General features: G+C 39.1%; 2 protein-coding genes across 2 annotated transcripts in view; both read left to right on the plus strand.

Moving 5' to 3' along the window:
* RAB27A (RAB27A, member RAS oncogene family) overlaps window positions 1-24,801 on the plus strand; it is a 276,869-nt gene that overhangs the window by 114,052 nt on the left and 138,016 nt on the right. The window lies entirely within an intron of this gene.
* The window catches only part of PRTG (protogenin), a gene marked incomplete at its 5' end in the record, with an annotated part of 72,319 nt that overhangs the window by 11,052 nt on the left and 36,466 nt on the right, over window positions 1-24,801 (plus strand). Inside the window, 6 exons of the mRNA XM_056500043.1 lie at window positions 16,462-16,606; window positions 17,542-17,675; window positions 17,993-18,130; window positions 19,237-19,395; window positions 19,952-20,111; window positions 20,716-20,963. Coding sequence (XP_056356018.1) covers window positions 16,462-16,606; window positions 17,542-17,675; window positions 17,993-18,130; window positions 19,237-19,395; window positions 19,952-20,111; window positions 20,716-20,963 — 984 coding nt within the window. The remainder of the gene's footprint in view (window positions 1-16,461; window positions 16,607-17,541; window positions 17,676-17,992; window positions 18,131-19,236; window positions 19,396-19,951; window positions 20,112-20,715; window positions 20,964-24,801) is intronic.

Here is a 24,801-nt window from a genome sequence, read left to right on the forward strand (position 1 = left end):
AGCCTTTTTAACAGTGCTTTGTGTGGTCTTTTGAAATGACTTTGTTTGGAATGATGAACAATATTTCATTTTTTTTTCTGCTCTTGAGCACCCATTATGGAAAAAAATACACAATTTTAACATCTGCCAGTGTTTGCTTCCTGTGGGATAGCTGTCTCTGGTAGTGGCAGAGGTTGTTAATAGGATGTCTGCCTGCCTTCCAGTGTTCCTGTTGTGCCACCTGAATCCAGCTGTCTTGGGGATCTTTCAAGCAGAAATGAATGGACTAAAAAATTGAGCCATAACTAACCAAAATATTTATTAAAGGTACCATCAAAAAATTGAATATCCAAAAAATCCATTACATAATATTTTTGTCTTTTGAGAGAAAGAGTAGAGCAGTTGGCTCTTGAACATATATTGTGTCTCGCTACATAATAGTTCACTGGATTAAATGAATTTATTGATTTCTGCTTCTTTACTGACACACATTTATGAGCAGTTTCTTTGGCACCATGGCCACATGTCAAAGGTCATAACTTTCCTTCACTGTGGAAGAATAAAAGCTTTCAGATGGTGAATCCCTGAAATCTAAACAGGGCTTTATCCTCCCTTCCCCCCTCAATATAATTGCTGGTTTTGCATGGATTTATTTAAGATAAATACACAATAATAATAAAAAAATCTGTACATACTAAAGGAACCCCTATATTATCTATCATAAAATAAAGGCAGCATATCTAATCTGCTAATAGTATCATTATGGAGCTCATGGTAGTATATTAGACTCCTTTATGGTCAGAGATTTTATTGAAGATGGTCACTTTTTAAACAGAATAAATATTTTTCATTAAGAATTTTATTAGCTATAGTTTAGAAACAGTATTTCTTTTCTTTTAGAGTTGTGTATGCTTTGTGCACCAAAGGAGATCCTGGAAGTAGATCCTACTGAGAAAATTAAGCATGTTCAAAATCTGTGCTTTGTGTTTAGATGAATGTTTATAATGTTGACATTTTCTTTAATGACCTTCACTAGTAGTAAGTAGCCTGTGGGGTTTTTTTGTGTACTAGATATGAAAGTCCACTCATGATGCAAAAATGAAGTTACTAAAAAAAGAAGCTGCAGAGAAACATAAAGAAGTTTAATCAGTCCACTAGTTTGCTGGAGATAAGTAGACAGGAGCAGTGGGGCTTTGGGTCCATCTGGGGAGAGTTTGCCTTCTCTTTTTGGCAGCCACTGGCTGGTAGATGAGCTCTGACATCTCAATAAACAGCAATGTGAAGGTAACCTCACCAAAGTGTTGATTTAAAAGAGTTGAAATATTTACACTAGTTAAGGTGACATAGGTTTGAATTGTCTAGTCCTCTTTGCTGTTCTTCAGAAACATCCTTGCTGAGCCTATCTAGAGTTCTGTCAGTGGGAAAAGCATCCCATGACTTTCTAAGAAGGCATAAAAAGTCACCCCACTGCCTGCCTAAAGAAAGAATTGTCTGCCAGACTTTATTTTTGCATAGTAGAGATGAAACCTATTGATGCTTCTTGCAAAAAAAAAAAACAAAAAAACAAAAAACAACCCAAAAAAACAAACAAAAAAAACAACTGGGAGACTTTTCTTCTGCTTTATTATTTTTGTGTGTGCATGTACAAATGATGATTTTATTCTAAGGGGGCTAGTGGCACTCTGATCTTAAATTTAGCAAATATTTGTATTGTAGAACTGTAGTTGCTAATTTTCTGGATAGAAATTTGTCATGTCAGTATGCATCTCTGCTTTTTAGTTTTTCTAATATAGTATATTTCATCAGGACTGTTTATCCTGTTACCTAGAGCAAACTGAAGATGAAACTTTTTTCTGCATTTTATTTTCACTAGGACAGCATGGAAATGTCTACCTAGGGAACAAAGATATGGAACTTATTGGGGTCTTTGTGTTCTGGAAGTAGCTTTTGTTGTTGCTGTGACTAGAATTGGTTGTCCTATAAGTTCTGAGGAAAATCTCAAACTTTTTTTGTTTTTTTGGTGTGTGTTCCCACAGCTTTGCTCCATTTGACTAGCTCAAGGCAGGAGGTGATGTTTGTGCTGAGCCTGCTGCTTGTGAACACCGAGCTGGGCTTTTACTCTAAGCACTCCTGGACAGATGTAGACTTGCCTTTTTTTTCCTCTTCTGCATTAATGAGAAGCTGAAGTGTGATCTAACACTGCCTGGAGAAACCAGCTGGCATGGAAAGCTGGAAACAAAGCTCTAATTACCTGGAGAGGAAGTTTGGGAGGGGCAGGGGGTGAGGTGGAGGTGTGAGTGCTCTCATGTGTCTGGAGTCAGGAGGGGCTTTGGTGGGAAGGGGCGAGTGCTGAGGAGAATCTGTGGAGTGAGGGGACCTGGGCTTGGCTCCTGTGCACATTGCCATGGCTACAAGCTCAGAGGGGAGGAGTGGGGATCTGGCAGAGACTCACTCAAGGGTGTGCCCCAAATTTGGACCCAGGAGCCCTGGACTTCCCTGGGGAACTTCAGAAAAACAAAGAATTTTCTCTCCTAGTCTGGGGATCTTTAGAGTATTAAAAATGCATTTCTGCTTCAGCCAGAAGCTTCTGCAACGTGTGACATGAGTCCTCTTGTCCTGACTTTTCATGGGAAGTCTTTGATTATGTATTATATATTTCTTACAGCCTTAATATTTGATCTGAGGTGTGGTCAGCTGGAGCTGCAGCAGGCTGGGGGAGCTGTCCATGACTGCAACACGTGGAGTGCTCTGAAGGATCAGTCTTGTGTCTTGGATGTCTAAATTTAGTGAATATTTCATTCCCTCATTGAAATGTTTGTCTATATCTTACAGTAGAATGAAAATGATAAAATAATGTAATCTCAAGGTGCTGTGAAAGTGGGTGCAGTAACATTTGTGAAGAGCTGTGGTGCAGAGCCCTGCAGGGAAGGCCAGAGGGAAGCTGGTAACTCTGTCCAGGGCAGTGCTTAACACAGTGTAATAAACAAGGAATGGGGCCACACACTGAACAGAGAGGAGAAAACAAAATATTGAACGGATGCTCATTGTGTGAGCACCATTCATTTGGTGCTGTGAATACTGGGGGAAGTGTGACTGTGCACTTGTATTGTTTCCTAAAGCATGGATATAAACAGAACAAATCAGTTACATAAACAGCATCATTTCTTCAGTTTCCCAACTTCTGAGCATTTGGGAAATTTTCATCATGTAAGAGATATTGAATGTACGAGTAGGAAAGTTTAGGGATTAGCTTCTTTATCTAATGATGTATGTCATTAAAAAAACAGGAAATAAATACGCTTGAAAATATTAGAGTTTTATATGGGCAGGATGTTATGAAACAAAGATTTGTAACAGAGCATCTTGTGGCAACTTCTTAAACAAGTAAATTTGTTGGAACATTCTGATTCAACCGAAATGTGGACTGGTATCTAAGCATGTATTTAGCAATAAATTTAACTTGATAATAATAGTACTCAGGTAATATATATATACACATACACATATGCTCATCTATGCTCTCTCTGGTGTTTGTCAGTACAAAATTTACTCTTTCTGTCATCTGACTGAGATTAAATCAGGTGTATTGCTGCTGCAGAGGAGAAGGGTTTTTTTGAGGTGCCAGGCAGTACTGTGGGCTCCAGTGCTGTGGAGGAGTTGGCACCTGTGGATTTCACCTCCTCTTTCATGTGCTCTGTCTCTTCTCTCAAATATTTATTCCCCCACAAAGCCTAGACTACCACTTGCTTGTTAGGCTACAAGTCTTATGTTGGTGCAGGTTTTTGGAAATAACAGCCCTGCAGTCACAACTAGAGAAAAACTCCAATACTTGCTTGGATTTTTTGTTTGTTTTGGTTTTTTGATTTTCTGTTGCTGTTGCTTTTCCTGATAGATTTTTGTAAAGAATCTCAAAGGCAGAAGAGTATTCAGGACCTCATGCCTTTGTTGCAATGTGTAGATCTAGATCCTCTTGGGGATCTGTACCTTTGGGTGTTGGGACCTTCTTTCTCTGGGGATGTTTTTTATAGGCCTGTTTAGAAGCTGGAATTATGGGGAAGTGTATAGCATTGTTTTTATTTATTTCTATTGTTCCTTTCCTCACTATTTAGTTGTTGACCATTGTCTTCTGTTTATCTAAATAATGGTTGCCTGGCCTTTCACAAACTTGTGATGGTGAAAGATGGTGACCACCTGAAACAATAATATCTGTGGCAGAATAGCCTGAGAACTTTAAATAACCAAAGGGGACCGTTTCCAAGGCAGCTAAGTGACCTTTGGGTCCCAGGAGCAGACTATTCATAGAGGCACAGCCTTTGTCCTGCTTTGCCCAGTGGTCAGTGAACTCTGCAGCCCCTGGGCTCAGCATCTTGGCCCTGGACTAGCAGCTGGTGATTGATTCATTTAACTGTCCAGATTCACATTCTTCTGTCAAGGACTTGTCAAGGAAGAAAAAGGTTCTATGGAGGGCTATTCATTTTACTAAAAGGAAGGGGATGCATTATATGATTGAGTGGATTACTTTTGGGTCAGAAGAGTTCCTGCATTGCTCTGTTTTAATTCTGCCTTCAGTCAGAGAGAGGTTTAGTTTATCAGGGCAGTGTGGTGCTCATGTAGAGGGACAGATAGTTTCAATTCCATCAGTGCAAAAGGTTTGTTTTGTTTGGTTTTTGTTGTTTCCCCCTGTCCTTTCTGTGATTTGTCCACCCCACTATGTTTGTGCCAAAAAATCCATAGATTTTTGTGATTTGTTGGTATGACAGAGTTAAGAATATTAATTACTATTAATCTCACTCTTAGATTTAATATGTATGTTATATGAGTATTAATGTTCCTACTACCTCTCATACATGGTTTTGAGCAATCCAGGAAAGCATCAAGTAAGTAAAAGATTAGTGTGTTACCTCAGTTTTGGATGAAGGGAAAAGTGAGAAGGAAATGAATTTGACAGGATCAAACTAATAAATTACTTTGCTCCAAACTATACAGGTGATGGTAAAGCTGAGGGTAGAACCTCTTATTTTCTATCTAGTACCTGTTTTCACCTGAAACAGTAGCTTGTTGTACAAACTCAGCATTTTCTTGATGCTCAGGAGAGCTGTTTCCTTCTGCTGGTTTAGAATGCTCTTTTTTGTAAAACTAAGAAGGTGTTTCCATGTGTTATGAAACTTGAATCATGTTTTCAGTTTGACAGCTAATAAGTCCAAGAAACCAACTTTGAGTTGTGCTAGGGAGGTGTGTTTCAGCTTCAGTGTGTTGCCAGGCTCCTCTCTCCATTTGCCCTCCAGCTGGGTTGTGTTTCCTTAGCATTAGGATTTCCTTGCTGGTCCTCTTCACGAAGCACTGAGCAAAGCAGGTCTCTGCTTAGCTCCTTCCACTGGAAATAACAGGCATTAGGGAGCAGATCCTGCCAGTTAACCTCCTGCCTCTGAACGAGCACCACGAGCTGCAGCAGATGAAATACGACCTTCAAGTTTCTTTTCCCCACTCTCATAAGCTATGTACTGTTTTGGTTGGGCTTATTGAATGTATTATGAGGGATTTCTGATTGGCTCCAGGCCAAGGTATTTTACTTCTGCTGATGGAAGTACAAGTGCATAATTTAGAAGAAAATACAGTGAAGCTTGATCTGTTGTATCCTTTTCTCTCCCTCTTTTTTTCTTTTTTTTTTTTTTTGTATTTGTCAAGATAAATGAATGGCTGAACTATTTTAAGAGCACAAGAGAAGATGGAAGTCTGAGATAATCTAACCATGCTAACATTTCTCTGTTATACATCTCTACATATGTGTCAGAAATCTGGGATAAGTAAAACACCTGTTGAGCAGGCAGCCTTGTTTCACAGAGGCCTGGTGGTATTCCTGTCCTGCAGCTGCATTTCCCAGGGTTCAGTCCCCTTGCTTGGGACTTGCTTGTTTCAGGTTGGAATAGGATGTCTGGGATGGGGAGAGCATCTTCCCTGGGCCCCTGGCAACACTTCCCTCAGTGCTTCCCTGGTGGCTTTGAGCTGGAGACAAACAATGGAAAGGAAAAATGGGTTGTCAGTGTGTTTTGGAAAATACAAGTAATCTAATAACTGGATGTATTACCTACTTAGTAGAACATGGCTGTTTGGTTGTGCTATGACTGGGCAAGCTGGAAATCCAGGAGTCCAATGATTGCCTGTCACCCAAGCAGTCAATGGCCATAGAAGGTGACTTCCTCTAAATACATTGAAGGCAAAGTAATTTTATCTGGAAGCTGCACTTCTGATTAATTTCATTTGAAAATTGCAAGAGTTGTAAACACTTCCCCCTCCTGTACCTCCAGGAATTTTTCAGGTAAACATCTAATTAGAGGATTTAAGTAGCTTCTATAAATAGGTAGTACTGACAGTGTCTTTTGTTGCTTGTTTTTTTTGTGTGTGATATTTGTTTCTGATTTTCTCCCTGCTGCTCTCAAAGTGTAGGACATTCAGATTTTAACTGTTAGTTACTACCCTCTGCTGAAAGACTGTTCTTGGGTGAGGTCTCTGGGCTGTGTAGTGCAGTAGTGGGGCATTTGGTGACAGGGAAATGAGCTGCAGGCATTTGGCCCTTGAGAGTGGAGGCATTTCTTCTTTCTTTTCCCCGTGGGAATGAGGAAATGTTGACATTTGGAGAGGAGGATGAAGGGTTTGAATTCCCAGCACCCCTGCTCAGCGTTTTGCATTGAAATGGTCTTTCATCCTGAGATGCTGAAACACTGTAAGCAAAAAATGGAGAGTGTTCCTATATCTCAGGAATAGCATTTCTGACAGTCTGGAGATTTAACAGCACCACCATATCAACTTACACTCGTTCATATGGGGATGGTGTCAGTTTGCCACTGTATGAAATGAAACCCCTTCCTCTGCCTTCCCCAGATGTGAGGACAGGCAGGGTGGGTGGTGCACAGGAATGTGTGGGGCCCCCCTCCTGGCCTGGGATGTGCTCTCTGCTGCTTCCTCTGATTGATGAGCTGGGCAGGCTGAGGTGAAGAGTGGCTTTTGCATTCTGCTTAGGGTCTAGTTTTATTTTAGCCAGGAACAGCATTAATTAATTTTTAGAGATACAAGACTGATAAAGAGAGGTCTTGCCCTTCTGCTGGCATCTGCAGTGGAATTCATTGGTCAGAATGGGGCAGATTTGTGCTTCCACTTTTCTTACAAAGTGCTGAAATTATCTTTTCTGTGTTGCATTGGGCAACTATTAAATTTTTCTTGTTCTTTGAGGAACTTTAGAATCATAGCAATCAATCTTTAAATCTTTCATGTTCTGTTTTGATTTGTATGAGTTTATTTTGGTTTTGTTGTTTTTGTTTGGTTTCGTGGGTTTGGTTTTTTTTTTTGTTTTGTTTTTCTGTTTGGATGCCAGATTAGGTTAGTTGTGAAGGGACGTGTCTTTTGTTGCAAAATCCTGCTTGTGCTCTGATCTTTGTCTTCATGTTGTAAAGTGCAAAACTGTGCTGGATGTTCCCCACCAACAGTTGGGCTATTAAGCAGAACTAATTCTTCACAGAATGGCAGCAACTCCAAAGAAAGGCATCCGTGGGATTAAGCAGAGATACTGGAAGGCAATCACTGGGCAAACTGCTGAAGGAAATCAGTCCTTGCAAGGGAGAAAGTGGTGTGCTCTTTCTGCTGAATGCATGCAGCCACACAAGTAGAGCAGCTTTGAAGCTGGTTAATGTGGCTTACTGTGTGCCTTTTCTCTCCTATTTCCTATGCTTCTTGTCTGCTGAAGAGCAGAGGGGAATTCCTTGATAAGTGCATTAGCATTTATTGTGCCTTCTGTGGCCACACACTGTTGCCTGGATGATAGATAGACTGAGAAGGGAAAACCCCAGCTGGGATGCCTGCAGAAGTGAAAAGATCAAATCTCTCGTGCTTGTTTACATGGTTTGGTAAGGAATGTCAGTCACACCATCAATAAACTGTTGAATATATAGAGACACGTATTTCGAAGCCTCAAGCTTTTAATTCTTTTAAAACAGTGCCAGTGATAACTCCTGAGGTGAGATGTTTTCAGCCTTTATTGGGAGGGGTGGCAGTGGTATATTTTTTGCCTCCTATTAAATGATACAGATGTAGTGAGGCAGTATGTGTACTCATAGCTTGCCTGCAGCTGCAAGAGTGGCATTTTTGCAATATTGGCAGCTGCTTCTACCAAAGTAAATAGAAAGACTTGGGTATTACCCTGCACTTTCTTCCCTCACAGAATTCTGATGTGTGCCCTTGCATTGCAATATTGGATTCTCATCTCAGTGTGGCTGTAAGAGCACCTGATGGGCAGGAGAACAAACTGTAAAATAAGGCATTTGTGGGTTTGTAGTGGGTCAGTGAGGATCCTCCTGTTATTCCTCTGGCACATTGCTGCTGCCCAGGATCCCATTTATTGTCCCACTTACGTTAATATGCTGTGGATAACCAGCTCTGTGCCTGTTCCAGTGGTTTGAAGAGTGAGCAGGGAACAGTACATTCTAACAGCCACCTTGTCAAATTGTGCCTTTCTATTCCTGCATGTGTGTTTCTGCATTGGAGAGAATTTTTTAATGAGTGATTATCCATTTCTGAGAAGCCAGTTTTCTTTAACTGTTTTGAGATTTTTTTTCTGTAACATACAGAGTGGACATGCTAGTTATGAGCTCTTTCTGTTGCAAAGGTTAACACTTTCCAAAATCTAGTGCTACCTGTTTAGCAGAAGAAAAGAGCATCTTTCTTGTAGTACAGAATATCCTGAGAAGAAATTATTGTTTTTATCCTTGAAAAAATTGATCAGTGTCAGAGAGATTCCTGATATATTTTGATGATGTTGAGGTATTTCTTCTTAGCTTTTCAAGGTTTTCCTCTTTTCATATGAACTGTCTTCACAATACAGCCACTTGAGTCCTTTTCTCTTGATTTTCTGCACTGGAATAGATCAGAAACTTGCCCTCAAAGCTTCCATTCTGAATGTGCATGTTGTGGTTTTAAACTGAAATCAGAACAGTGGAGAAGACAATATACTTTCCTGCTTTTTGAGGATTCTGTAAGAATGAAGGAATAAAGATATAGTGTAGCAAAGAAAGGATAAATGAGCACATTTCCTTAAAAACCTGGTTCAGAATAGCCTAGTTGACTTCTGGGATTTCAGGAAGAGAAAATACTGTATATGAAACTTCAGACAGGTCTTAACTTTGAGAAGCTGGTGGTGAAAACTGCCTGTGTGTGGCCACAAGCACTTTTATAGAATCTAGTCCCAGCCCGAACCATGGAGAGCTGAGTGATCTTCAGTACACAAATTCAGAGTTGGTTATTCCTGTACAGGGATTTTTAAAATGATCATTTGTCAGCCACTGAATTAGGAGCTTTTAAGAAAGGAGCAGGGGAACCTGAAAGTGTTAGAGGAAACAAATGAGATTGCAGCTGACATCTCCAAGGGAACTTTTGTTCGAGGGTGCTCAGGCTGTTGACCTCTTTGCTTCTCCATTTCATTGCCTTTAGATTATAGCATTCTTCAGTACCAGAAAAGTAGTGGGTAGTTTGTGAATGGGAAGTTTTAAAATTTTTGTGTTTTTTAAGCAGAGACACTGGACAACATTGTATAAAGATTTTAATGCAGAAAGAAACAGTTTTGCTTTGTATTTTATAAATATGGGTTTTTTATATGAGGCTAATGATTTCTTTTCTCCCTTCTTATCAGAGATTGAAGAGTAATTCCTGATGATTTGCATCTTAATTTGGAATTAATTGATGCTAAACATTGCACTTCTTAGATATTTGTGCAAGCTGGCAAGAATTTGAGAGAGAAAAGGAAAAATGAGAACATACCTTTGTTTCTTACCTTTGCCATGACTTTCTCTATTGCATTTCTCTCTCGTTTAGTTTAGTGTGGAAGTAAGTATGTGGTGGACTTGGGGTAATTGTTTTTGCAATAAGGTGACCATAAGTTTTGGCAGAGCAGTTTCCCAGATTGTCTGGCACTATGTTGGAGGCAAACTGCAGTAAGCTGTGCAAAGCAGCTCAGCCTTTAGCTGAGCAGTCAGGGCCTTGGAGAAGATTTGTCCAGAGCAGAAGTAATGAATTGAGAATAGCAGAAAGGGCAGATGTCCCAAATCCTCACTCATCACCTCATCTGGGGTCTTCTTGGTATTTATTAGTGAAAGTAATTACCCCTATGTGCAGAGCATTTTCTGGTCCCTCCAAAATAGAAAATGTGATTTTGAAAGGGTTTAGCCTGCAAGGCTAATGCCTCAGAAGAATTTGCTCCTTAGATACAACAGTACTGTTCTGTGAACTGAAATGTGAGGAGCACAAGGTGTGAAGGATCAGTTTTGTCTAAAGGAAATGTCAGTTTTCAGAATGTCCATTTTCATGGCCAAATCTGGCTCATATTATATGCTTGTGTCGTTCATGCTGTAAAAATAGTTCCTAATCTTGTTAGCAATATTTGGGCCTTTAAAATTACTATTTTTTTTTATTATTATTATTATTATTATTATTATTATTATTATTATTATTATTATTATTATTATTATTATTATTATTATTATTATTATTATTTCTGTTTAAGTATGTGTTTTCAGGAACTCAAGTTGTAGTGCTAAGCTAGCAGCTCATAAAAATGCAGTTCTGTAATTTCCCACTTTGCAGAGTTTTCCAAAGCATCACAATGATTGCTGTAGAATATCACTGTGTTCTGTACAAACTATAATTCTGATCCACCTCCTCTAAAATATTAAAATGCCTGCTAGGAGATTCTAGATGGCAAATGGTTAAAACAATTGTGGGATAGAGAGATTATTAGGTTTCCCATATCAATTATTGATAGTGTCAAATCAATGTGGCAGTTTCAGTCTCATTTAACCTCTCTATTATTTAATTGTAAGGTAATGGTTTAAGTCTGGACTTTTTCAGTGCAATTCTGAACCATCATCCTGAAAACTGCTGCTACAGTGTTCCTACTAAAGGGAATGGCTTTCTTCCTCAAATTTGATATCAGTAATTCAAAGCTGTTTTTGATTTCATCTCTCTCTTGTTTTCCTTTCTTCCTTCAGATATTTCTCTTCTGTTACATAATATCTGAATTTGTTGTCATTTCCCCCCACACTTTTTATGAGAAACCTCTAGATTTCCTGGGAAAGTTATTTTCTTTTTCATACTGACAAATTACATGTCATAGTCATGGCAGACCAGTGTATTTCTGCCATTGTCACTGTCTATCCTGCCCTCTTTCCTAGAGTGAGTTTGTAGTAAGCAGCTTGAAAGAACAAAGGAAAAGCAGAAATTAAGGTGAATATAGGAAGCTGGGGAACAAAATAAAAAGGTAAAATGAATGCCCTTTAGTAGGATGACCACATTTCCAGGCAATTTGAGTGCACACTGATTTTAAAGTCATGTCTAACAGTTTAGTGTTAGTACCTCATTAAAATCTGGGGATTAATAGCAGCAATCTCCTTGTTGCACATTAAAAGGATTTAGTTTAATTTGGGATTAGAGGGTGCAAGGTGCCATTCTAGCAAAGCTTTTCCCAAGATGTCAGTGAGGTGAAGTGAGATGTTGCAGTTATGCTGTACACACACACACGTATGGATTTTAAAACTGTGGTGAACTGGTTCATTAATCCTTTAAAATGTATGCTACCTTGGGAAGTGAAATTGTCTGGAAAAGCTTGTTTGAAGTGTAAAGAAAGGCACTGGAAGTGTGGTTGGGCCTGGATTAGATCAAGAACAGTAAAATTTGTGGGTCCTGGTGCTGGAGATTCCATCTGTAATCAAGAATTCCTTGTGCATTAGACAAGGATAAGATATTCTGCTCTCCCCTCCTGCACCAACACGGGGCTGGAACAGGATGGGTCATTATTCTCCTCCCCTTTTTCCCTCCTACAGGTGTTTCTCAGTGTGCAAGTGAGAGGAACAACCCAACCATCCCAAGAGCCTTAAGTTACATCTGAGAAAAGGTTTATGAACACTACAGTCCCCTCCATGGTTTAAGATTTTTGGGAGAAGGAGAGAACAGTTGTTCAGTTGTTTTATTGCTATCAGTTGCTTTTTGTTAGGCTAGCACAACTCATTAACGTAGCAATGTGTGAGCCTTTACTGCCAGGGATTATTAACACAGAGAAAGAAAAATACAGTTTGAAAATTCTCAGGTAATAAGTTAAGCACCTGATACAGCATTCTACAGAATTTTCATTGAATTCTTCACAAGTGGGCACTGATGCCAGCAGCCTGTATGATTTATCTGATTATTTATTTATTTAATGTATCTGATTTTTGGGGGGGAAAAAGCAACTAATTTTGTTCCAATTAAGTTTAAGTATCAGGCTTTCAGCATAGTTTGGTAATTAATTAAAACTAAGTATATTAAACTAAAGTTTTAGCCAATAGTAGCACAATAACATGCAATTTCAAATTACTTCTTTAAAATGCAAGGTTATAGAAAAAGTGTATTTTAGTTAAGCTTGTTTTTCCAACCATTCTGGCAGAAGTTAAAAGTAACAGCTGACTTGAGTGAAAAAGCCACACTTTGCAATTTATCAGAAGAGTTAAATCTGTGGTAATTTATAAGAATGCCATTACCAATATGTTGTTTGGATTATAGTCTTTTATAACAGTCAGAATGAACTGACACTTTTCCTTTGTGCCTGAAGGGCCAAATGTGTTCTGGATGATATCACTTCCTCTTACAGATGGAACTTGGTTCCATCTCAGCTCAGTTGTTTGCCTTAAATAATTAGAGGAGGGAGATGTGCAGCCTGTGAGTGGGGTAAGGTCTGCACATGCAGTTTCCTCCCTTATTTTCCTGCTCCATGGCAATACATTTCCATTCAGCAGCCTCACCTGAGCTCCTTGTGCTGGAGCTAAAACCTCTTCTTGCTTTCTCTGGTCTTAAAAAGTAAAGTGTGCCATTTGAGCAGCAAATCATTGGAAATGTGTGTCTATATAGCCAAAACCATGGCAGAGCTCCTTTCATAATCTCTTTTAAGCCTCATTCTTACAATAACTAAGAAACTGCAAAAACTCCAAGAAAATATGTCCAAATTTGCTTTGGTGTTAAAATGTAACGCACATGTATATTTGTTGGATTTTTCAATGCTATTTCAGAGAAAGTGCATCACAAAAACTAGATCAAGAAGACAAGAGTTGTCATGTGCTTCCCTGAAATCTATTTCTTTGGGTAAAGCCATAGCTTCTCTTTAACAAACGAGTTTTTGTTTTTTTTTTCTCAAATGCAATCTCTTCACCAGAGAGTTTAAAAAAATGGAAAGATTCTTGGTTTCACTTGAAGGGTTAGGACTGTTGTGAAATTCTCAACAGCTTTAACAGATGCCTTGTACAAATGGCATTATGCACTTTTGTTCCTTCCACCTGAGCAGTTCATCTCTCTGAGTGGCCATTATCTCTTGAGAAACACTTAAGCACCACCATCATGTGCTGCAGAGTTTCTCAATATTTGGTGCATTCTGGTTGGTTGTGCTCCTGTTTCAGTTCTGGGTTTATCTGTCATTCTTACAGGTTTTTTATTTCACAGTTGTAGTCTGGTCTTAGGCTAGAGTCAGCTGTGGTGGAACAGTAATCAGCATGTAGGTTATTGGAATTTCTTTTGCAGTTTAAGAAAGCTAATTCAGAAAATGAGTTCATAATGACATGTAGTGTCTAAGAGAATGCAGTGTGTAAGGGAACAGGTCACTGTCCCTTAATAGTTAAATCTGTAAACACGCTTAGGTACACAGAAAGTTTTTACATGGTGCAGGATAGTATTCAATCCATGTACATCAGCAGCAGTTCTCTGATCTTTCTCTGACATGTTAATGAAGTCAATCATTTGGGTTTTGAACCTGTGGATATTTGCCTCAATGGTAAATGAAGGAACTCATACCAGAACTGAAGTCTGATTTCTCTCTGCATAGATAACATTGATGGCATAAATTGCACAGTTCTTCATTCTCAGAAGTAACCATACAAACACAGACACCTATCACATAAATTTCAGGAATTTGTACAAGTAACTAGTTTCTAGTTATTTTCTTCTGCTTCTGTAAGCAGTATTTGGTATCTTGCAAGTTAAAAAGGGTGGGAGCATCAGCTTCTCAGAGTAGCATTAATTATTTTATTTTGGCTATAAATCTGGGAACAAAATGATTAAATAGACTGGAGAAGAGGGGAGGGAAACTCAAATAAAAAGGCACTTACATTTATTGCATTGCAGGGTTGTTTTTGGGAGCAGGGTATGTCTCTTGAGACTTTGTTTCTTATCCATTTTATAGAGCTCTGGCCTCTTAACAGCACTGCTTTAATGACTTGTTCTTGGGGTTCTGAGCTGGAAGCAGTGCTGCCAGGAAAGTAAGCCTGTTACAAAGAGGTCAGATTTCATGAGACAGCAGTTGACTTGTAAAAACAGATTTTACTGGAACAAATAAAGTCAGAATTAAGAAGAAACCAGAGATGTGCTTAAGGAAGAGGGAGCAAGTATTGAGCTAAACTGATAAACAATATAGAAAACTTAGATAAGAGGTAAGCAGGGATTTTTTTGTTTCTAAAAACTACATTTAGTAGCATTAATAAGTTTTTTTTTAAGGTTTTGTACCGTTCTTCCTAGTTGTGACTTTTGCTGTCTTTAAATTCTTTAAAGATGGATTTTCAGGGGAAATACATTGTTCCTGTTCAGGTGGAACAATATTCTTTGCATATCAGCTTCAATTGACAACTTGCACTGGACTTTCTCTACAGGGTAGCTGAACCAATTCTTGCCGCTATTGTGATGGCATTTTGTGGTCTGTGAAGTTCTAATTGCCCTCAGTTTGCTTTGCAGTTCTTGAGTCTCACTTCTGTCTTTAATCTACAGCTGTAATGTACTGAGTGCAGGGAAGTAAATAATTCTTTTTATATACATAAATGAGAACCCAAACTGTGTTTCATTTGCCTCACTGTGTCTCTTTAGGTAACTGTACCAATATAAGAAAATTCTGGATGCAATTTTGTAGTTCCAATGGAGATGAAACTTTTAACTCTGTGAAAGGGCTTCAGTAAGCCTGTATGATTACCTTCCTGCCTTTTGCAATGATCCTCTCTCATGCTGGCTGTGGTGGAGCTGTGCTACAGGATGGCTCTGAAATTCACATTGCATTGGTTTGGATTGTTCATATCATTTATGCCTTAATTACATTCCTAGAGATTCTATTTTGAAATGTGAGCAAACTTGTCTGGTTTGCTGCATGATACTTTCAGCAAATAAATGAAGAATGCAAAGCATTGTATTTTCTGTTAAGAAAGAGAATCTCTTAAGAATGGCACTGTGGAAATATTATTCTGACTCCAGGTGAACAAATGTTTGTGTGGGGAAAAATCAGAACAAAGAAGAAGGCAAGGAAATAAGACAAGCTTGGATTCCTTTTATTCTTGCTTCTTATTCTTTTCCCCACCTCTCTGTTTTGTGGTGGAAGACTACAGGAGAGATGAATGGCATGAAATCCAGTAAAAGCAAATGCAGAAAGTTTAGAGATATGGGAACAACCTGCTCTGTGTGCAGGTTATTTGCCTTGTACTGAGTCTGTTTAGTGAAGCTGAGCTTCTGTAAATAGATAAAAAACTCTCTTTTTTACTTCTGATGATTCCTTTGCAATCAAAAGAAAATCTGTTTAAGGCAAGAACTGTTTTTATGTCTCCCCAACAGGCTTTAAATGTGAGAGTACTGTTGTAGCACCTTTATGCATGTAGTGGGCATTTGTATGTGTTCTTGAGCCTGGTATTGCTAAAAAGTGAAAGAAAAAGCAAAAAGTGGAACCTAATTCTGTTGGTGAGAAAGGAAATTGCTCAATTGATCAATTTCTTAGCTATTAGCTGCGGAGTTTCTATTGATCTGCTGCTTCAGTGGGCTCAATATTGTGAACTCCTTAAGCTGTAGATGCTCAAAATGACATTGATGCTCTGTGCATCAGATGTCAGCTTGGTGACTGCTCAGACTGGTGGGATAAAAGTATTCTCACCTGCTTAAACTTATTTTGAGATCTTCTTTGGATTTTGATTTCATTTTTTTTTAACCACACATGAACTTGTGCAACTCTGCAAATGCTTTTTATTAAAGTGAGTCAGGAACGAAGAGTTGATTTGGAAATTTCTTATTGCAGTCAGAGTTTTTAAGGCTGTCCCAAACTAGCTGAATTGACTTGAACTTTGTTACTCTGATAATTGATATGGTTTCCAGCTGCATGCCAGTCAATTTGTATGCTTAATTCTATTTGAGCGTGTCATCTTTATTTTCATTGAAACATTTTTTTACTGAATTAGGTTAAAACAAAGTTATTCTAAGTAAACCTTCAACCAGTGAAAACATGCTATTAAGCTAAGTTTACAAGGCACTTAGATCCATCTTTCTTTGTATACAGAAATAAAAGGACTGTATGAAGTATTTTTGGGTATTTTTACATGTTGATCTATGAACTTGAGTTTGATTTAACCAGGAATTTTTTCTCACTTTAATCCCCTAAAATTGATCTCTTGTTTTTAGCTATTTCTGCATTTGAAGTCCAGCCACTTTCAGCTGAAGTCCAAGAAGGTGGAGTAGCTCGATTTGCCTGTAAAATAACAGCAAACCCTCCTGCCACTGTGACATGGGAAGTGAACAGAACAACTTTACCCCTGGTCATGGACAGGTATGTAAGGTTACAAATTATAGAAGGTATTTTATTTTTTCTATCATTTTGATCCTGCTACAAGAATGCAATTACATTAAAAAAGTTCCATGTCAATTGAAATACCTAGTATGTTGCTAATGAATTTTAAATAGGTGTTATGAGTGCAGACTAGAGTCACCCACTATTGTCTGCACAGAAATCACTGATCTTTGAATTCTTATTGATGGATATTGTATACAAGGCATCCTCAGGGACAGGCATTGCATTGCAGTGGGGAATGGAATGGGTGAATTTTGGCTCTGGGAGTGGTTTGAACTAGTGGGATTGCTTTCACTGAAAAATTGATGCTGAACTTGTTTTCCTTTAGAGAGACAATAAAGAATTATATATACAGAAAACTGAGTTAAAGCACTTGACACCAGGGAAATTCTATGCAAGGGGTCTTCTAATGAAGAAGATGAACTGATTAGGTTGACAGTCTCTGCTAGATTCTTTTCCATGTCCAGTTTGTTTTCATTGAACTAACTCCTGTGTTTTTGGCCTGTAATTCCATTTGGAAGTGTGTAAGATATCCCACATGCAAAGGAAGGAAAAAAGAGAAACTAAAAATTGTAACCATAGGTGGGTTTCTGGGAACTGTACACCAGTTATGCCCAAATATCAGAAACTGCTGTAAAAAATCAGCCAACCTGAAGAGTATGAATGTAGTAGCAGGCTAAGGAAGGCTGGGATGAAAGTAAATTCCTCTGCTCTCATCGTGGTGCTGGGGGGAATTTTGCCTGTAGTTCAGAAAGGCAGGAAGGTGAGTCATGTATTGGGAATGTTTTTGAGTCTCCAGCTGCTGCTCCCAGGTCAGTGCAGCAATGGCTGTTTGTAAATCAAGGAGTAAATTCCACCAAGGTGTTCCCTGGCTGAATGTTTATCTGCATTTCTTACTTTTGGTTTCTGTGCAGGATAACTGCTCTGCCTACAGGAGTGCTGCAGATCTATGGTGTTGAGCAGAAGGATGCTGGGAGTTACAGATGTGTTGCCACAACTGCAGCCAACAGACGTAAAAGCACCGAGGCAGTGCTGAGTGTTATTCCAGGTATTTACCATGTGACTTATTTTTTTTCCAGTGGCACTGTATTCTTTCTCACAGTAGAGCAAAAAAACTTAAAAGCCTTGAAAAGCTGTAGGTGAACCGCTTGTCCAAATAATTTTGCTTGCTTGCTTTTATCTTGTGCTAAAATCTTGTTCAATGTAGGTTTCCCCAATTACTGAAGTAAGGCTTTGGTGTAAATGTAAATTTTAGCATTCCCCCCAAAAATATTTTTATTTCATATTTAATTGAGTTTTTGTTCAACTGTATTTGCTTTTTATATTTTTCTTTTCTTTTTTTTTTTTTTTTAAATCTCTGCAAAGCCTCAGACTTGAAGCCTTTTCACAAGCCATCTATAATAGCTGGTCCTCAAAACATTACAGCATCTCTTCATCAAACTGTCATACTGGAGTGTGTAGCCACAGGGAATCCAAAGCCAATCATCTCATGGAGCCGGTTAGGTAGGTCTTAAAATTACAGCATGCGACCTTCAGCCTGTGGAGAGGAAGTAAAACTGGAAAGAAAGGATTTGAGCAATTAGGTTTCTGTTCTGAGGCTTTGTGTAGCAGGTAACGATTAGTAGGTTAAGGTAGGATGAGTGAAACACTTTCTGTTCTGTGCTTCAGTGCTGCTGTGAGGAAGCCCCGAGGTTTTCTGAAGCTTTGGACTCCCTCCTTCTGCTGTCAATCCAGCACTGCCCCGGGCACGGGGTGGGCACAGGGACAGGCAGCTGGTGACCTCCAGGGATCCCTGACTGGATACAGTCGGGGTGGGGCAGGTTGGGATGGTGCATCCATGAAAATGACCTGTTAGAGTTCCTTCCACTCTTCTTAGAAGCCCTATGAGAATGTGATTTGCACCGTGCTAATGGGCCTTTTGGACTATGAATAGATAAAGACAAACCCAGGAACACACAGACAGCCTGGAAGGGGAGAAGGAGGACTGCAATGAGAATAATAACATTTCTTTCATGTAAACTACTTTCTGTTTTCATTGCAACATGTACCTAACTGTGGAAGTCAGGACTGTACATGCAGAAGCAAACTATGAAAATTTTTCCTCCACTTCTATTTCTAAAAGTGTAAGAAATAAACGTATCTTTCCTGGTTGATTCAGTGGCTCTTATAGACAAACAAATAGGAGAAAAGTTCACATATTAGTCATAGAGCATTTGCTGTGAAAATAGGAGAAAATACATGGTAATCAAATATAAGAGATTTATCTGCAGTGTAATTCAGGAGATAGTTGATCTCTGTGAAGATGGTGTGAATGTTGGTAGTGAGGTACTGAATCATAGTGCTAGGCAGATGGGAGGTTAACTTCTAGCTGAGGTGGTGAATTCCTGATATAAACCACTTAAGAAGTGGTGAGACCCAACCATATGAATGGTCAGGTACTTAGTGAAGAGCAAAGTAAATGGAAACCTCTGAAAGTTCAGCTGTGATTTTCTTCCCATTTTTCAACTTTTATGCACTAATCTAAGCCATTACTACATAAGACAACCCAATTTAGGTACGTTATTGAGGTGAACAGCCTTGTAACCCACTTCTGCTGCTGTCCCAAACAGACCACAAGTCCATTGATGTGTTCAACACCCGAGTGCTTGGGAATGGGAACCTGATGATCTCTGACGTGCGGGCGCAGCACGCCGGGGTCTACGTCTGCCGCGCCACCGTTCCCGGCACGCGCAACTTCACCGTGGCCACGGCAGCTCTCACCGTGCTGGGTGAGCCCTTCCCTGCCCTGCCAGGGGCTTGCAACGCCTGGGGCTGTCCTGTGTGCTGGCTGATGTTCCAGCTCCAGCATCGTGTGCCAGGGGCTGTGGGGAGGCTGCAGAGATTGAGCAGATCACGGAACTGTGGCTGCCTTCTTCTGCCTGTTGACTTAGATGAGAAGTGTCAGATACTCAGGATCTGGGGTGTGAGTTAGCACTTGGAGATACCCAGGTGCAGTGCTTGCTCTGGGAAGACAGGCTTTCAACACAGAAAAGGACCCTGTAACCAAGTAGAAATATGTAACATGTGTTTATGAGAGAATGGTATGCCATAGTCTGGAGTTTGTATTCATAAATGCATGAACAAAAACACTGTCTGTGCAGATAGAGTATCTTTAAAAAATTTGCTTTATTTACAAGAAATGTATTTTCTGCTTGTGTACACATGTGTTTGAGTTGCTTGAGGACAGAGGTTTTTATTTGGAAAACTTGTTATTTTTATGACTGTCCTTGTGTTTGTCAGGGCTTGATTTTCAAACTATTATTTCTTCTTGTAACTTCTCTGTAGCTCCACCTTCCTTTGTGGAATGGCCAGAAAGCTTAACAAGGCCTAGAGCTGGTACTGCTCGTTTTGCTTGCCAAGCAGAAGGAAATCCTGCCCCCAAAATTTCATGGTTAAAAAATGGAAGGAGAATACACTCCAATGGTAGAATAAAAATGTACAACAGGTAAGATTGCAATTGCTGTAGGAGAGCTGTGCTAGTGATGTGCTGCTAAAAGATGTTACAGAAGCTACCTATAGACATTCAAGATAGAACTCAAGTCCACCTGAAATAGGACATTAAACCTAGTGATGGATGCACATTAATCAGTACCTAAAATTAGTAAATCTTATTGCTAAGTGCCTTACTTGTCAGGGAAGGTGGGCAGGGCTGAACTGAAGAGTTTCACCACAGAGTTACTATAGATTTACAGAGCAGCAGAATCTTGCTACTACTTCTGTTGAGTGGGCACTTTATATTAAAGAATTGGTTAAGGAATTACAAGCTCAAGGGTCTGCTTTTGGCAGGGAGGGAATAGAGGAGCAGGTTTGTTTTCACTGTGCCTGGCTTTGCAGGCACAAACAGAAACATGGCAGGTTTTGCAGAGCACTTCAAGGTGCTAAATTTCACTGCTGGGCATCCATTTGTAATGGAAGAATTTGTGGCATGTAAGTCAGTCATACTAAACTTAGGAAGCAGAGGCAAACATAACTGTTGTTTTATTATGTGGAGCTAAATTTATCCAAGATGTGAGCTTCTTTTTCCATCTTTTCCTTCCTTTTGGGTCCAGTAAATTGGTGATCAACCAGATCATTCCTGAGGACGATGCCATTTATCAGTGCATGGCTGAGAACAGCCAGGGCTCCATTCTCTCCAGGGCCAGGCTCACTGTGGTCATGTCAGAGGACAGACCCAGTGCCCCCTACAATGTCCACGCTGAGACCATGTCCAGCTCAGCAATCCTGCTGGCCTGGGAGAGGCCACTCTACAATTCAGACAAAGTGATTGCCTACTCTGTGCACTACATGAAAGCAGAAGGTAAGCAGTTTGATTTGAATGCCATCTAATGATTTGAACGTGACAATAACGTGAATATCCTTGCAAAGACTTGTCAGGTTTGAATGGTCCATATTCAGGGCTGCATCAGAGCATTCCAGCATATAAATGCATACTGCAGTCAGCTTGGGGGAAAATGCTTTTCTCACTTCATCTCATTTGTGGGACTGAGTGTTCTTCCAACTTACCTGTGTCTGAAGGCTCCAGTGAGCAGATTCTGAAGTTAGGAAAGGATTTTAGAACCTGGGACCTCCATAGTGCTCTCTGGATTTCCCTCTGTCCTCAGCAGGAATTTCTGCCTATTCTCTTCTCCATGTGTGCATGGCAGGGAAGAGCAGAGCATACAGCAGAGTCACAGAGTTCAGCTTCTCACTACAGACTGCTCTTTTGACTAGATCCCCAAATTCTTGTGGCTTTACTGGCTTTCATGTATTTTGGAGTAGAGTAGTTGATACTTTGTCTTCACTACCTTCTCTTAAAAGGAGTATTGGCCAAACGGTAAAACCTACTCTTCTTTCATCCTTTGGTCTCCTGTTTTGAGAAAAATCTATTAAAATACTGAATGGCCATGAGTGGCTTATCCCTGTCTCTGAAGTGATGTATAAGTTCCTGTATAAAATGGAGCAGATAGTTGGAATAAAAATGAGTAACTAGACATTTTAACATCCCTTAGTATTATGTAATTGCTTTGAGTTAAAGTAATTTAAGGTGGTAGGAAACAGCCATTTCTCAAAAGCAGGGGGCAATGGCTTAATGACTTGAAAAATTGTTAGGTGCATGGCTTCAAGTAAGCTGCAATGCAGCCCTGCTTTCTCAGAGTGAGTTCTGTTTCCATTTCTATTCAGTGAGTGCTCTATTGAAGGACAGGACTGCAGATGCTCAGCTCTGTGTGGAATACCAGCCTGCCATCTGCTAAGCAGAGGACAGGAAGGACAGCTTAATTACTCTAATACTGATGCAGGAATAGCCACATTTGCTTTTGCAAGTGGGATATTTCAGGACACAGGAGAATTTTGTCTGAAGGAAGGAAGGAAGGAAAGAGTTTTAAAAGATAATGAGAACAAGAGGTGTGGGAAATTACCCCCTACTCTTTCAGTCACTGAGGTATTGTGCTCACGATCCCCTCTTACAGCTAATGTGAATAAAGTCACACTGGATAAGTTATCTGGATAATTGTAGAGAGCAGGGACCAGATAATTCAAAGAAAACTGGGAAACTCTCCTTAGGGAAGTTTGTGCAGGAAATAAAGTTGCAAAGTAGTCAAAGAGGTATCTTCTGGGATATGTTTTTTGCAAAATCATTTTGCAGTCCTTGCCTTATTTGCTTGCTTATCCAAAGGTTATATTTTGTGAAATGAGATTATAGCTTGTCTTGGTTTAAAAAACAAAACAAACTTCAAACAAAAGCAAGCAGCCCAGCAGAAACCTCTGATTTATTTGAACATAGCTTCTCAAATACCCATTTTTTTCATCTTTCCTGACTGTCTTGTGGTATTTATTTTATTCATTGAAATGTTGTTGTGCATCCTTTCACATTAGTGAAAAAATCCACACAAGGAGAGTGGAGAGGGCTCTGTAAAAAGGAGTAATTACAGTGGTGGGACACAAAATGTAGGTGATTTGCATGCATTTGTCATTTTGTAACATGATTGCATAGTATCAGAAATTTGCATCAGAACTTAAACCTCACTTTTGTCTTATTTTCTAGAAAAATGTTGAGCTTCAAGTGCTAGTGGACTGCACTTCTGTAAAAGTAATAGCTTTCTAAGTGATAGAGTGACAGCCTGTAAACTTTTCTGAGGATCTTTCTCTCATATCAGAGGCATTACTGAAAGTCTAGAAATGCCTTTGTGAAAAATCATCACATCGAGCATCTCTCTAATGTAAATTTAGAAACAACTACATTTAAAGAAATTAAAACTAAATATTAAGGAAAATCTTTTGATGAGATTCACACCATACCAGGTCATAGAGGCTCTAACATACTCTGTTGATACTGTCAACATCTTATTTACTCTAAGAATTCTAGATAATTATGTATTAATGTAAATATTATGTATGAATTATTGCTTTCATTATTCCTTTCAGCTTGTCTTTCCTCATTCCACCCTCACACCCTGTTTCTGTCCCTAATGAAGGTTAAAAATTATCTCAGATACATCTGACTTGACTAGCTTTTATCTCTGCTTGAAACTTCTTATGAACATAAATGTATAAACAAAAAAGTTATGGACATATTGCTCTCTTGTTTTAGTTAGAACCTCCTTTGCAAGTGTGAGTAAAGAACATTGTATTGCCAAAGGAAAACAGTGCTTGCCAAGTCTAAGTTGTACTGATGTTTTTGGTCCCATAAACTTTAAATAGAAAGCAAAACTGGATAATGTGTGCAATTTCAAAGAGTTTTTTTTGTAGACATCACAATGTGGTGGGTGCTTTGAATACAGAAGATATAATCACTTATTGTTACATTTCACAACTCATTTATTCCCATGTTTCACTGTAAAAACAAGTTCAGGTTCTCTTCCCTATATAAAAAAAAGTTAGTGTTTTAATCAAGCCAGTTGAAAAAACTAACAGGTGTGAGTTTTGTATGTTTGTGTTTTGTTTCTTTTAGCAGAATATTTTACATTCAAATTGGGGTCATAGTAGCAAGAAGAATGAGGGTCTGATGAGTGTGCATGTTGGAGTGTGTTAATTCCTTGTTGGTGATTTAGAGAAGGCACAAAGGGAACACTGATTGTGGTGGAAGGCAAGCCTTGTTCTCTATTATGGCTGTTTCATTAGGGCCTCTGCATGAGGCCTAGCAATCCATTCAATGAGAGAACAAGTCCTTTTAATTTGAGCTCAAGGATCTTGTTTAGCAGGTCAGAAATCGTGCCTTGCAATTCCTAATTAACAAGCCATTAACTAGTCTGTTGTGAGATGCTCGTAATCTTGTCTAATTAAAATGCTATCAAGTTAATTCATAAATGTGGGAAAACTTAATGGTGGAATTTGCCTTTGGTTTTGTTTATAAATTCAGTTGTGAAGAGGAGGAGCTGGCTCTTACAGGGTTTTGATTAAGTTGACATGCACTTGGTGTGAATTGTTCATTAACACTGCAGCTTTCACCACACTTGGTCCACTTTATAGCCTTCCTCTATAGGAATAAAGCCCAACAATGACAAGGACTGCTGCATGCATTGCTATGCATTTTTTAGTGTGAATTGCTGACAGTTTTTTTCCCCTCTCCTTTTTTTTTTTTTTTTTTAACAACTTGCTAAGGAGCCAAACATTTTTGAAGATTATTGTGGTTTGTTCTTATTGGCCTGTCTCCAAATCAAAATAAAAAACTTGTCAATCAAATGTAAGAGAAGTTGCAGGGCTAAAATGAGATCCTTTTGCTGAATAAATTCTTTTTGTTTGTTTTGTTTTTGATGGAGTGGAGCCCTCACATTCTTCACAGTCTGCTATAGAAAGGCTCTGTAAATAGGTTTTGGAAAAAAAAAAACCCTGACTCTAAACAAATAGATTTAAAAGCTGGGTATGGGTGATAAGGCTATTAGAGCTTGCCTGTTGTGTTACTGTACATTGGGCACAGTTTGTTGTGACTATTGCTAAATAGGGTTTAGAGTTGCATTCAGCATTCCTTATTGAGGAAAATCCTGAACCACCACAACCTATACTACAGCAAGACACAGTTACTCCTGTGCATAAAAGAGCTTCTGCTTAATAGGGTTGAAACAATAGAGGTAGGCTGGGGAAGAACATGAAATTAACTTTTTAGGATCTTAAAGCCAAGATACTGTGATGTTCAAGGATTTTCAGGAATTTTTGTTTGT

This window comes from Oenanthe melanoleuca, chromosome 10, assembly GCF_029582105.1.
Source record: "Oenanthe melanoleuca isolate GR-GAL-2019-014 chromosome 10, OMel1.0, whole genome shotgun sequence".
Taxonomy (NCBI): Eukaryota; Metazoa; Chordata; class Aves; order Passeriformes; family Muscicapidae; genus Oenanthe; species Oenanthe melanoleuca.